The 15,188-nt window shown below is 45.0% G+C and overlaps 1 protein-coding gene across 3 annotated transcripts in view; it reads left to right on the plus strand.

Annotated features, from left to right (window-relative positions):
- NUCB2 (nucleobindin 2) overlaps positions 1-15,188 on the plus strand; it is a 54,842-nt gene that overhangs the window by 24,655 nt on the left and 14,999 nt on the right. For all 3 annotated transcript variants that reach the window (XM_039535364.1, XM_039535362.1, XM_039535363.1), the window contains exons 5-9: positions 3,972-4,075; positions 7,201-7,386; positions 8,139-8,229; positions 13,040-13,098; positions 14,150-14,242. In XM_039535364.1, the coding sequence (XP_039391298.1) occupies positions 3,972-4,075; positions 7,201-7,386; positions 8,139-8,229; positions 13,040-13,098; positions 14,150-14,242 (533 nt within the window). The remainder of the gene's footprint in view (positions 1-3,971; positions 4,076-7,200; positions 7,387-8,138; positions 8,230-13,039; positions 13,099-14,149; positions 14,243-15,188) is intronic.

Genomic DNA, 15,188 nt, shown 5'->3' on the forward strand with positions numbered 1-15,188 from the left:
CTCCCTCCTCCCACAGCCTCCTGCACAAATCATCATAGGCACCTAACACTGAGGGCAAGTCTATACTACCACGCTCCATTGGTGCAGCTGCACTGCTGTAGCACGTCTGGTGAAGATGCGCTATGCTCACAGGAGAGCGCTCTTCCCGTTGGCATAATTAGTCCACCTCCATGAGAATCAGAAGCTATGTTGGTGGGAGAGTGTCTCCCGCCAACATAGCCCTGATGTGGACAGCTTTTAAGTCAATGTAACTGATGTCGCTCAGGGGGGTGTCTTTCATACCCCTGAGCAGCACAAGTTACAGCAATGTAAGCGGGAATGGAGACTAGCTCTAAGAGGAGTTGCAACAGAGAATCCCAAGCAAAAGGAGACACTGCCCTGGAACCCAGACTGAGGTGCCTATCTCCAAACGAGGGGTGGGGCTTAGCACATATCCTTTGGCTTGGCATCTCCCATCTCCGTACTGACTGGCCTTTGTGAATTCCATTCTGAGGCGCTTATCTCTCTTTGTTCATTATATAGGGAGCTTAGGTGTTGAACTCAGGCGTTGTGAATCCCAATGATTTTCTAGGTGCATAAATTCCTTTGTGAAACTAGTCCTTAACCCCCAGACTTAGGTGCCTAAATCCCAGTTTTAGGCACCATTACAATCCACAAAACTCCCTGTTGGCTGCCACCAAATGCTGTAGGTGCCTAAACACTCAACACTTAAGTTTTCTGAGGCACCTACATTTCTGTCTCTGGGCATACATACTGCTGCCTCATTCAAGGCACCCGGGTACCATCTCCCACCCAAGCCTCATTGCAATACATGAACTAGGGGAAGATGAGCATTCATCCACTTATCTTGCTGCAGGGCTAGATTGGATAGGTGTGCTCAGAGGTCGCCTGTGAGATTGGGTTGCAGTTGTAGTTGCAGTGCTAACACTGTCTAGGTTAAAACTTTTAGTCCTGTGTCTCACCTGGGATGTGGGAGACAGGGTTTGGTTCCCACCTCAGGCACAGTGATTGAAGCAGAGGTACTGCATTCTGGATCTCCCACCTTCCAAATGGGTGTCCTAATCACTAAGCTATAAAGTCATTTTCTCTCTCTCTAGCCCAGCAATTAAGTATTTATGCACAGTGGAACAGCTTCAACAGGAGATACTGAATGAGCCCACACCAGAATATCCTGAAGCTCAGTGGTTAGAGCCCTCAGAGGTGTGGAAGACCCCTGTTCAAATCCTCTGTTCACCGCTCCATGGGGGGGTGGCAATTGAAGCTGGGTCTCTCACATCCCAGGTGAGGGCTCTAACCACTGGGCTAAAAATTATATGGTCATTGCCTCTTCCTCCTCCTTTTCTGTCAGTTTTGTGTGGAGTGAGGCAGGTGCTTCAGCTGCCTGACTGCAGAAGAGGGGTTTGCAGTTATGGATTGCAAGCAGAGCTAGGTTCCAACCTACAGCCTGGACTTAGCTGCCTATCTTCAAGAGTGGAGTGGCTTAGTACACCCCCTTCTCTAAGGTATTTCCAACTGGCTAGTTTACGTGGGGAGCTGCCTAGCTTGCTGGCTTTTATTGGATCACATTCTTAGATGCCTCTCTCTCCCCATTCACTGTATAGGGAGCCTAAGTGCCTAACTCAAGCTTTCTGGATCACAGTATTGTCTGTGACTTTATGAGCACCTAAAAGTTAAGCATGGCAACTCTGAGCCTCACAATGCCAAAATCCCGTTATGGATCTGGGCCTTTGTGCCTGCTAGGGAGTGGTAGAGCATATTATCCTTTAGCTATTCCCCACTCCTCCTCTGCCATTGATTATAGCTGACTTTACGCCACCTGGTGATTCTCTGAGATGCCCTGTCAGGGCAGCTTTCTGGCTGCTTTGAACTGCCAGGGAGAAAGTCAGAGAAAATCCATGATTAATAAAGGTCTTATCAGCATGAGTTTGGGATGGGCATGTTACTCCTATGTCTAGCCCTACATGGTCTTGAGATATTGAGCCTTAAAACACTCATGCAGGATAGAATATTTTCTATGCTACCCATCAGATTAGTGTGGGGAGAGTTCAACAGTTGTGTGTATGTGGAAATTAGGACATATTTCTCTGACAGCATGTCTGAAAAAGAACAAGTGTCTGTTTGTTTGAAGCTGCTCCGAGATTTGATTGTTAGCAGTGGTCCTGGAAGAGATGAATTAGCACACAGCTGAAGCAGTCAAAGGCCATTATGGTTTTTTGCTATATACATTACATATGTAATATGAATACATGCCATCATGTTTACTAACTACATACAAAATGCAAGACCTAACTACATATACATTATATATATATATATACATATTATATATAATATATATATATATATATATATATATATATATATATATATATATATATATATATATATATATATATACACACACACATACACACACATATACACACACACACACACACACTATACATCTTTGGCAAGGTTCTGGTGGTTTCTGTAACCTGGAAGAAAGTCAGGGCCTCTTAGGGACTCACACTATTTAAATTCCTATACCCTACAGAATCCATGTGCTAAACTTTATGTATCATATGGCCTGCAGTTTATCACAATGCTGTCACCATTACATATATGGGATCTGTATACCTCGAGCAAGTATCTCTGTGCCTCAGTTGCCCGTCCATAAAATGTGAGTGACAGTACTTTACCTCACAGGATAAATACAATACAGATTGTGAGGTGCTTATACTACAGTAATAAGGTAACATATCCCCCAGCTGGATGTATTTTCACAGTGTTCCATTTTCAAATGATCAGATAAGAACCTTTTGTCTGGTTTAGCATTAATGTGGAAAGATAAAATCTAATATTGCACTTTTAAAAAATGCTTTATAAAACAGTGATTCATCAGAGAATGTATTTAGGCACAAGTGATCTCACAGTGGAGGAATGGTGGTTGAAATATGCACTGGTCACTGTTTGCTGGCATGTGATGGTAAAAAACAGAGCACAGATGTGACAAGACTATCTTTAGCTTACTAAAGGGTAACAAGTTGAAGGAGACTGTCCTACAATCTCCTATACAGATAAAACGTTTTCTCTTTTTTTGTTCAGCCATCTTGACAGGCTGCCCAATTAAAAAATTGATAGACTTCTAGAATCACTGGACATGACCGTCATGCCTAACTTAACAGAACAGATGCTGTTCAACGTAATATTGGTCTAGAGCGTTATATGGGTGTATTGACCAAAATCACAGTAGCATTTGGAAAACTCTGGTAGCATAGAAGTGTTTGATGCTATTGCTATACTTGCATGTTTTATATTGTTGGAAGCAGCCCCTACAAAAGGGAGGGGGAAATGTTTGCAGCACCTTATTTGGAGACAGGGCCTGACTCCCTACTGCCTTGCACGTTGTAGTCAGTACAAAAGGAATCTAAACTGCTGCCATTCTGATTTGGTATTGTTCCACATCCACTTTGGCCAGGTAGAGGTGATTTTCAAGGTGTAAGGTGAGGAGTCAGCCCTAAGACCCTAGTTCAGCTGGATGATGCTGGTCAGCAATTTGGCACTTCAACTGACCCCGTCACAACTACAGAATCAGCTGTTTTATTTATATGCTCATTTGCAAGAACTAGTAGTGCAGTGTCTATTCTGGATTGTGAAGCTTGAAATACTTGTGATATCTGCTTTAATTTCTGCATGTTAAAATTACAGTGTAAAAATGCAGTACTCCATCTTGGTAGGAGGAGTGCCTGTGCAAATTGCTAGAGGCTCAGTGAAGCTCACCAATCTTCCTTAAGCAATGCTAGTCTAAAAATGTTGCTATTCTTTCAAATTGCAAATACCTATCCAGTCCCTAAGGAGCCTCAAATATTTGTATATCACAGGCTTGTGTTTGAAAACTTAACTTCCAGAACTCTCTCCTTCAAACTTGTTTGATATGTTTTATGTTCAAAATAATGTTTTAAAAACATATTTTTACCTTGTTCTTTCAGACACTGGCATAGACCATCAAGCTCTCCTTAAACAGTTTGAACACCTCAACCACCAGAATCCTGACACGTTTGAATCTAAAGATTTAGATATGTTGATCAAAGCAGTGAGTGTTAGATCTGAAGTATTGTAGATGTTCACTTGCTATGACTGATCATGTATTTCTCTGCAATGAAAGCAAATCCTTTTACTTTATCTATACCAATCTTCTGTAAATACCACACAGATCTTAATCTTAGAGGAACTTAGTTGGCTCCATTGTGTATTGGAAAGCTTCTATGCCATTGACATGTGTTCGCCACAGAACCTGTTAAATCTTCAGGTAACATCTTATAGCATTCTCATTCTTGTGCCAGTGTGAGCAGCTTTGGGAACAAAACATGACTTGTCAAGGGCATGTAAATTCAGTTCAGTTTTGATAGAAGTGTATTATGCCTGTAGAATATTTTCAAAGTACATTTTTATCCCTAAATTACTTTCAGTTCGTCACGTAATGACTTTAATATAAGGCAGGGATCAGTAATCTTTGGCACATGGCCTGCTAGGGTAAGCCCCTGCCTCTTTGTTTACCTGCCGCGTCTGCAGGTTCGGCCGATTGCAGCTCCCACTGGCCGTGGTTCACCGCTCCAGGCCAATGGGGGCTCTGGGAAGTGGCGTGGGCCGAGGGATGTGCTGGCCGCTGCTTTCCGCCACCCCCATTGGCCTGGAACGGCAAACCACAGCCAGTGGGAGCTGCAATCAGCCGAACCTGTGGACATGGCAGGTAAACAAACCGGCCTGGACCGCCAGGGCATTGCCGATCCTTGATACAAGGTAACAATTGCTCCTTTCAAAATGGCCATATAGATTTCTGGACCTATCTTGTGTATGGCAAGCTGCAATACCACAACACAATTGAATTTCAGATATCGATACTAAAAGTTGCTTAATGGGCACTTAGTGGGTCTGGTAGAGATTAAATAAATATCAATCACAGGTGTGGTTCTTGCTCAGCTGACATATCAGTGAGATGCAGTTTGGCTGAGAGTGCAGCATGGCTTTTTTCAATAGTGAAAAATTGCTTCTCGTGGAAAGATAGATTTTTAACCTCAGGTATGCAGCACATAGCACTGTACATCTGACATTAGAAGCTGGTTGAATGTTTTTGCACGGAGAATTTGGTGAGTTAAAATACTCCTCCTAATTTACTCTTAAGAAACTTTCCAAAAGTCTTACCACTTAGGAGCATCATTTCAGAAAAATTTTTGATTGGTAGGGAGAGAGGGAAGTTCTTAACTAGCAGTTCTTTCTGTTCTTAAACCATTCCACCTTTGTCTGCTTTCATTTACCAGCTGGAACTACACAATTTAAGGGATACCTTAGGGGGCCATTTCCTCTATAATTGTTTTGAAAAATGTGGGGAATTTCGGAGATGAACTCTAAATAACTGGAGAGGCAGTATCAGGTGAATCTGAACATCCTTTAGGGGACAGCATGAGAAAGCTGAACTTTCTTTAATACTATTAAATACATTAACATCAAAAACTGAAAACTAACAAGCTGCAAACTGCTTCCAAGCATAAGCAAGTCTGCATTAACTAACCCCCCATAAGGGTATGTCTGGACTGGGCATGTGGTCCTGTTTCAACTCTAATTGGCAATCAGTTCATTCAGATTAATTTACATGATTGTAAATATAAGTCTGGACAGTCCACAAACATAGAAGTGCAATCCCCTGCACTCATGGTAGGACTAAGCATTACCTAGACCATCCCTGACATGTGACTCCATGTTTGTTCACTAAACCCTGCGGTAAACCATAGACATTTGTATCCTGGAACAAACACCGGGAGTGATAACAGTAGCATTTACTATTTTAAAATCGATTACGCTGATTCATAATAAAGCACTCTTATTCTAGAGTCAATGTCCACACGTGAAGTTAATCAGGAAATAGCTATTTGAGAATTTTCCACATAGATGAGCCTTAACACAGACTTTCAAATATTATCCATTTTCACTCACAGTTTTAAAAGTAATCTGTCGTTACAGGTTAAGGGCTCGATTGTAGAGTTGCTATGAACCCTGAGCAAGGGACACCCGAGAGTCTTATAGATTTTAAGGCCAGAAGGGACCATCCTGATCATCTAGTCTCACCTCCTGCACATCACAGGCCATAGAACCCCACCGAGCCACTCCTGCAATAGGCCCATAACCTCTGGCTGAGTTACTGAAGTCCTAAAATCTTGATTTAAAGACTCCAAGTTACAGAGAATCCACCATTTACTCTAATTCATACCATCAAGTGACCTGTCCCCCATGCTACAGAAGAGGGTCCAAAGCCCCCAAGGTCTCTGCCAATCTGACCTGTGGGAAAATTCTTTCCCAACCCCAAATATGGCGATCGGTTAGACCCTGAACATGTGGGCAAGACCCATTAGCCAGACACCTGGGAAAGAATTGTCTGTAGTAACTCAGAGCCATCCCCATCTAATGCCCCATCTCTGGCCGTAGGAGTTATTTGCTAATGGGTCTCATCGTACCATATCCTCCATAAATTTATCAAGCTCAGTCTACAAACAATTTAGGTTTTTTTGCCCCTCTCTACTCCTGTTGAAAGGCTGTTCCAGCACTACAATCCTCTGATGTTAGAGACCTTTGTCTAATTTCAAGCCTATACTTGCTGAGGGCCAGTTTATATCCATTTGTTCTTGTGCCAACATTAACCCTTAGCTTAAAATAACTCCTCTCCCTCCCAGGTCTTAAATCCTCTGATGTTTGGTACCTGCTACCTCTTAGCTCCTGGAGGAAGTGCACTGTGCTAGCCTTGTACCTGGTGCATCTTATTTCCCTCACCATGCCAGTTCAGCTGCACTGGCTGAAACATATGTAGGGAGAAAGGGGTCGAAACTGTCTATTCTCCAGTCCCTGCCCATCTGTGTGGGATGGAGAGTAATGGCCCTATGTACAACGTGGGTAGCCTACAGAGGAGAGTAAGGGTGCATTACTGCCTCCTCTTAAACCAATGCATGGGTGTGGAATGCAACTCAATTGATTCCTAGAATATTAAATTATGTGAAAGTGATTGCTTTTGCTGAACAAGTAGTGTGGGGAGAGGCGGATATTACGCTACACTCTGTTGAAAGATGATCCCCAATTAGTTTACCTCGTGTTTGGCAAAGCAATGGCAATATGGCCAGTCATTCACACTTCTAAGCAATACAGTCTTTTCAGCATAAACATTTCTTGTAGGCTACAAGTGACCTGGAAAACTATGACAAGACACGCCACGATGAATTTAAGAAATACGAGATGATGAAGGAACATGAAAGGAGAGAATATTTAAAAACACTGAATGAAGAGAAGAGACGGGAAGAGGAATCCAAATATGAGGAGATGAAGAAAAAGCATGGAGATCATCCCAAAGTCAATCATCCTGTAAGGATACAGTGTTTACACGTTTCTTATTCTGCTAGAGGAAGCTTTGCATACCAAAGGGCAACGGCTTATAACAAAACAGGCCTGGATAACACCTTGTTCATTCACATATGATCAGCATTAAAATGGGGAATAAAGACTAATACTCTGTGGATGGGATTTTCAAAAGGCTCAAACTCTGCTCCCTTTGAAATCAGCGAGAGTTTTACCACTGAATTTGATGGAAAGAGAGAAACCAGTCCTGGGCGCTTTAGAAAACCCTACCCTAGATACCTGTTATCTTTGCTGTGTTTGGTATACAGCAATGTGATATACTGGCAAAATGCTTGCTCATAAAGACACCAGAGATTATTCAGGATTATTCTGCACCACCCATGTTTACATTGCAAATCCCAACATTACAGCTACCTTCCCTCTGGGCAATAAGAGTAGACTGAAATTCACTTTAGACATAGTTCCTAAATGAGGGGCTGTGCAAAGCGATTCCAGGGGTTCCTTTTCCCCAGAGTCGGAATGCTGCTTCATTGTACCCTCAACCCCTCTGCCTTGTGACAACATAGAGCCTGACTCAGAACCCATTGAAGTCAATGGAAGAAGACTCACTGCTTTCTGTGGGCTTTGGATTAGGCCTATAAAGCAGGGCCATTCCAAAGGTTTTTGAAAAGCCTTTTTGAGAAACTTTAACTCCAGTTTAGGGCAATAAAATTACATGTCATTACTTTGAGTGATTTCTATTTGTAACCAATCTACAGGGAAGCAAAGACCAACTGAAAGAGGTGTGGGAGGAGTCGGATGGGCTGGATCCTAATGACTTCAATCCAAAGACATTTTTCAAGTTACATGGTAAGAGATTAGATTTAGTTTAAAAGGTGTAAATCAATTGATTCTTGCATTATCTATTTGTTTAGAAGGTGTTATCATCTGTTGGGAAAAATCTGGTCACACCAGCTATTTGGATGAGTCCAGAAGGACAAAAAGGAGTAAATCAGCAGTTTTGTCAAGTTCAAACTGTTCATGCAAGAGCACTTACCACCACATTGGGTGAATGTACTATTGTACTGCTACACTATCAAGTGGAGCAATGTAAAAATTCAATAGTGTAAGGGAATCAACTCACCCCTGCAGCGCCTCCTGCTGGTCATCAGCTCTTCCAGCATCCTGGAGCACCCCCTGCAAGCTGGTGTCCTGCTGCCACTGGCCCCTCATGTCCCTTCCAGGACCCCAGTGCCCCTTTCTCTGGGTTGCTGCCCCCCTGGCAGTACCCTCACACTCTGGGTCTCCCCACCCAGGGGAACCCCCACCCACCTCAGTGTATGGCTGCTGCCAGTTACTATCTAGCCCCACTCCCTGGGGCAGACTGCAGTATACACCACTCATCACAGGCAAGGTTGGGTTGGACCTGCTGCCTCTCTCTATAGTTGGGCTGCCCCTCTGCAGCCCCAGCACTGGTCTTAGGCCCTCAGCTAGGCCTGCAGCCTGGGGAGTTTCCAGGCTGGAGCGCCCCAGCTCCTCTAGCCTTCCCCCAGCCCTGCTCCACTCCCAGTACCCTCCTCAGCTCCCTAGCAGCCAGGCCCTTCTCTCTACAAGCAGAGAGCCACTCCTGAGCTTCTGGCTGCCCAGGCCTTCTTATAAGGCCTGGTTAGTCTGTTTGGGGCGTGGCCCCAGCTGCAGCCACTTCCCCCAATCAGCCAGGGCTTTGCTCCCTTCCCCCGTCCCAGCCCTCTCCTGGGCTGTTTCAAGCCCCAAATGGCAGGAGCGGGTAACCACCCCGCTACAAACAGGTTAGCCGGGCGGAGTTCCTCTGGGCGGCGTCCGCTGGCTCCCTTGACGCCTTCGAGGAGCAGTGGGCGCTGTCCGGGGTTCTCTGCTCGGTGTCCCCGTCAGGATCCCTTCTTATGACCCTTTGACCACACTCCTGTCCCTGTTCTTTTATTAGTTGTCCCCCGCACTTAGTGGGTTTTCCGTGGCCCTGTGGATCCTCCCCTTAGGCTGGGGGGGGGATCCGTTAGCATGGGGCGGGCTTCCGCCCGCCCCCTCTCCCGGATAACCCAATAGTACAAACAGGTTAGCCGGGCGGAGTTCCTCTGGGCGGCGTCCGCTGGCTCCCTTGACGCCTTCGAGGAGCAGTGGGCGCTGTCCGGGGTTCTCTGCTCGGTGTCCCCGTCAGGATCCCTTCTTATGACCCTTTGACCACACTCCTGTCCCTGTTCTTTTATTAGTTGTCCCCGCACTTAGTGGTTTTTTCGTGGCCCTGTGATCCCTCCCCCTGGGGGGGGATCCGCAGCATGGGGGCGGGCTTCGCGCCCCCCTCTCCGGATCTCTGGGCGGCGTCCGCTGGCTCCCTTGACGCCTTTGAGGAGCAGTGGGCGCTGTCCGGGGTTCTCTGCTCGGTGTCCCCGTCAGGATCCCTTCTTATGACCCTTTGACCACACTCCTGTCCCTGTTCTTTTATTCGTTGTCCCCCGCAATTAGTGGGTTTCTGAGGCCCTGTGGTACCTCCCCTTAGGCTGGGGGGGGTTTCTGTTAGCATGGGGCGGGCTTTGCCCGCCCCGTTTCCCGGAAACCCAATAGATACAAACAGGTTATATTTTCAAAAAGAGCTCATGTATCTCCAAGAGGAATGCAATAATTGTATGTGGCAGTAGGTTTAAAAGACAGCTGGTACTTCAGTTGCCGGGTAATTATTTTTTTTTTAGGGGGAAAGTCTTTAGTTGTCATTTTGCCCACAAACTACGCCATCAGGATGAGCCACAGAAGGACTGTATAAATGAACTTGCAGTTCCACCATCTCAGTCTAGCTCAGTAAACAGAGTGTGGCTCATTCTACTGCAGGGTTGGGCCTAAGGGCCACATCTGGGTATGGAAATTGTATGGCGGGCTATGAATGCTTACAAAATTTAGGGTTAGGGTGTGTGGAAGGAAGCGGGGGGCAAGGACTCCGGCTGGGAGTATGGGCTCTGGGGTGGGGATGAGGATGAGGGGTTGGAGGTACAGGAGGGTGCTCCTGGCTGGGACCGAGGGGTTCAGAGGGCAGGAGGGGGATCAGGGCTGGGGCAGGAGGTTGGAGTGCGGAAAGGGGTCAGGGGTGCAGGCTCCGGGCAGTGTTTACCTCAAGGAGCTCCCGGAAGCAGCAGCATGTCCCCTCTCCAGCTCCTATGTGGTGGCACAGCCAGGCAGCTCCGCACCCTGCCCCATCCGCCACCCCTGCAGCTCCCATTGGCCGCGATTCCCGGCCAATAGGAGGTGCGGGGGTGGCGCTTGGGGTGGGGGCAGCATGCCGAGCCCCTTGGCTGCCTCTGCGCATAGGAGCCAGAGCGGGGACATGCTGCTGCTTCTGGGAGTCATGCAGAGCCATGGCATGCGCGGCGTGGGGCAAGCCCCCGACCCGGCTTCCTGGCCGGAGCAGCGCAAGCCCCAGACCCCACTCCCCGGCAGGAGCTCAAGGGCCGGATTAAAACGTCTGAAGGGCTGGATGCAGCCCGTAGGCCGTAGTTTGCCCACACCTGTTCTACCTCCGGAAAAGCACAGAGAATTGGGTCCTCTAAAAAATAAATAAAGGTGCCTTTACTATTTCTGGTTTCTGCAGCCAGAACTTGAAACGGTAGCAGAGAGGTATAAGCTTTGCCCATTGATCTTAATAGGGTGTTCACATTCCTAAATCTCATCACTTAACTACTTCACTGCTGAGCTGTATGCAAAGGCACTTAGGCCTCATCTGCACAGTGGGATAATGTGCTCTATGGCAGCTGATTTCTAAAGCGCATTAATGTGTTGTGCATTAATTGGTCTGTATAGACCCTGCTGGTGTATGCTAAAGGTTCTCTGGTATGCTTGAATGTAGTAGTGTTTCAAATCTTTCAATAAGTGTACATCATCTCAGTACGCTTTAGAAATAACACTCTTGTACAGCACATTACCCCACTGTGTAGGCAGGCCCTTACTTGAGCAGCTGGATGTGCCTGGCATTATGCTGATGGTTTAATGAAGGGCTGAACAGAAACAAATGGAGGAAACTAGGTTTGGTTTTGGTTTTGACTCACCCAGTTCACAAAGGGAAAAAAAATGCACAAGCTGAAACTAATGCCAGCTCCAACTAAAGCAAAGAATTTCTGAACTGTCTGCCTGACCTTTTTTAATCCTGGTTTATGAGTATATTAAAGTCCTATGCAATTTAGCCACTCTACTTCACATTCAAAAAAGTATTAGATTTTATTTCTTTTCTCCTAGGAATCTAAGTAGAGCCTATAGCTTCTTCTTTTGTGTCAGTTTCACCAAAACAGAAATAGCCAGTTCTTCTCATTAAAAATTAACATATAAGTTCTCTGATGCAGCTAACTTAAATAGTATATAAACACTTATTTGAATTAGACTAGACATTCTCTCAACCATTAAAGTATCCAGGGCCGGCTCCAGGCACCAGCCCAGCAAGCCCGTGCTTGGGACGGCCAAGGGGAAGGGGCGGCACGTTGGGCTTTTTGGCGGCAATTCGGCAGTGGGTCTCTCGGAGAGAGAGACCTGCCGCCAAATTGCCACCGAAGAAGAAAGCGGCGCAGTGGAACTGCCGCCGATCGCGATCATACCTTCCCCCGCCGCCTGGGGCGGCAAAAACCCTGGAGCCGGCCCTGAAAGTATCACATAATATGCAGATTAAGAATGGATCGTCACATAGCATGAGTTACCGATCCACAGTTGCCAAATATTTAATAAATTTCCTTGCCTTGCCAAACTCATGCTAAACTGGGAGGATGGAGTATTTATATAGCAGTCAGCAGAATTCTGTAATTTGCTTGGAGAAACTTCCATACATTTAGCTAAACTTTTCCACAGGTTCCTGGTGGTCCGGGATATATTTACAAATCTTGCCCAGGTACAGCTACCTTTTCTCATGTTGAGCAATACCTTACTGAGGAGTGGCCTGGGTATTCTTATTTTAGGTTTTAACCAATAAACACCAATAAAAAACACACCCTGCCCCAAAAATGAAATCAGTGTTTATCCAATAGACACAGGAATAACACCAGAAATGGTTACTTGTAGTTAAGGGTTTGTTTACATAGAGCAGTAATGCAGACTACAGGAATCTGTGTAGATCCTGACAGTGCACACCAAAGGTTTCCTAACGCACTTCAGCATAGGACTGTTTGAAACAGTACTATGTTAAAGCACACTAGGGAACATTACAAAGAGATTACAGTATATAGAAGAAGAAAGCCCTGAAAAAAAACCCATTTTTGGACTTCTACATAAAACTCAAAAATTGCTACAAATAATCCCCCCAAAATGAAAATAATAAATCCCCCCAAAAGACAGAGGGCCTAGAGCCCCATTATGATCTGTTTGGTTAGCAGTTTCTTTTAGCTTTAGATGCCTTTTAGCTTTTCTTATTTGAGAGTTAGCGGAATCCTTGCAGCCTTATCTGATCATAAGTAAATATCCAAGTTGCCAGAAATCCAGTGCAGACCAACCATGGCCTGATTTATGGTTAAGTGGCATAATCTCCATGTCATACTCTGTACTCAGCATCTTATTAGGTACAGAGGTTAATCCACTCTAGACTCTGCTGGCATCTGCTTATCTGACCCATTGTGAACTACTGTATTCATTATCTTCTGTATTTACTGCATTTATATTTTCAATTCTTGTACTTTTCTAGATGTCAATAATGATGGCTTCTTGGATGAGCAAGAATTAGAGGCCCTGTTTACTAAAGAGGTAAAAAAAAAAAAAGGAACATTTCAGAGCATTCAATATATTGATGCGTCCCCTCTCTTTCTAAAGGGACATTTACTTATTTTATTTTGATTTAGACTATGAACAAGAACATTTATCCCCAGGTCTGAGTGACCTTGACACTCTAAAATTATTCAGCACACCAGTAATGGAGAGAAACAATGGTTTAGCGATTAAGGCAGAGGGCTGGGATTCAGGAGTCGTGGGTTCAATATCTTGCTCTGCCACAGACTCTCATGAGCCAGTGAGCGGAGATGGACCTGACAACATGCCCTCAGGGTTAACAAACTCAGGCTATTATGGGCCAAAGCAGAGTGAATTCTAAACTGTGCTGCCCTTACAGAGAGCACCTTGCCAGTAGCCTCCTCTCCTATACCAGTGGGGCTCCCAATGGGGAGAGAGGCAGTCTTTTAGATGGGTGTTTGCCAAACACTTATGGTTTTGTAAATTAGAACCATAATCTGAAAAATCCACTCCAAAAACTATAGTTAGCCAGTGCAGGTCAAGGAGTACAGAACAACAATACACACAAAAAGAGGCACCACTTAACAAATGGACACTGGGTTCAGCACCAGATTTACACCCAGGTCCTGCAATTGACCTCATATGGTCCCACCTCTGTGCCCACATGGGGTTTGATTGAAGTCAGTTGGGCTCCTCGCCTGCACTAAGGCAGTCATAGGATCGGGGTCTAGATTTCCATGTGAATTTAAAATATAATCCTGTGTAGAGGACATTACAGTAGTCCACTTGAATTAACAACTGGCTTCATACCATTGAAAAGCTCACTTTCTGCTTAAAATTATGCTAAAATAAATTATTTCTTTACCTAGAACAATCATTTCCCTTCAGATTTACTGTTCAGTCAAAAGTGCCTCAGCTAAATGTAATGCAAAAGCATATCAATGTCAGGGCTGGTTCAAATTGGTGAAGCTTTGTTTTTAAGCAACATTTTACATCATTGTCTCAAATGTGCTCTATTCTGAGTAAGCAGTCCTTTCTTTCAGCTAATGTTTACTACATTTATTTTCAGCTGGAGAAAGTATATGATCCCAAAAATGAAGAGGATGATATGGTGGAAATGGAAGAAGAAAGGCTAAGAATGAGAGAGCATGTTATGAATGAGGTGTGGTCTGAAGGTTAACAGAGTTGGCCAAATCCTGCTCTGTTGTACCTGTGCAATCCTACTGAAGTCAGAGGGAAATTTTGCCCATTTTTACTCTATACTGCTTCACAGGCATACAATTAATTCAAAGCATACTATGCTGCAATCTCTTGTCATCACTCAGACAAGATGCTGGATAGATAAAATTGCTTGGTAAAGTCCATGTTCCCATTTCCTGAGTTCCAGAATAATCATGCAGTGGAGCAGGCTTGGAGATCTCTACAGATGTCCCAGGATCCACAGATATTACCTGTGAATCCTGGGGCATGGAGTAGCACAGGGCTGGCCTCTGTGTTGTTCCCTTAGCCTGCCTTATACATGTGTCAGAACAGCTCCAAGCTGAACAATTTTGTCAGTGCTTTCTTGCCTGTATCCAGCCCTCCCCCAACTTCACAAGGAGTCTGACAGAAACGTATGTCAACATTCATTCTTGCAGATATTTCCCAGGGGTGTTGGGAAGGGATGATGCTCTATAGAGCTGGTGTCCTCCAGCAACAGCACTTCTACACCCAGCTGTTCTCCCTAAAGCTTGAGGAGTGCATTGAGGTTGTGCTTCTATTAGTCAGAGGGAGGCCCTGAAGGAAGGATTCTGGGACAGTTTAACTGGTTTCCTGCTACTAAAATGGAAGGTTAGGATGGATCACAGTTATTGGCAGCAAGTTTTCAGTCAGCGTTTAGTATGAGCTTCGTTTGGAGTTGAAAGGCCAAGAGAACTAAATCCTAGATGTCGAGGTTATAGATGTATTAGAAATCCTGGCTTGCAGTTGGCACAGCTCAGAAACATAAGACTGTGTTCAACTTAATCCTGCATTAATGTCTTAGTGAGACATTCCAGTGAGAGAGACAGTAGTAAAGCAAGCATTTGGAAAGGAAAGCAGAATCAAAACCAATTGAAAAAAGTTGCAGG

The sequence above is a fragment of the Mauremys reevesii genome, linkage group 4 (assembly GCF_016161935.1).
Source record: "Mauremys reevesii isolate NIE-2019 linkage group 4, ASM1616193v1, whole genome shotgun sequence".
NCBI lineage: Eukaryota > Metazoa > Chordata > Testudines > Geoemydidae > Mauremys > Mauremys reevesii.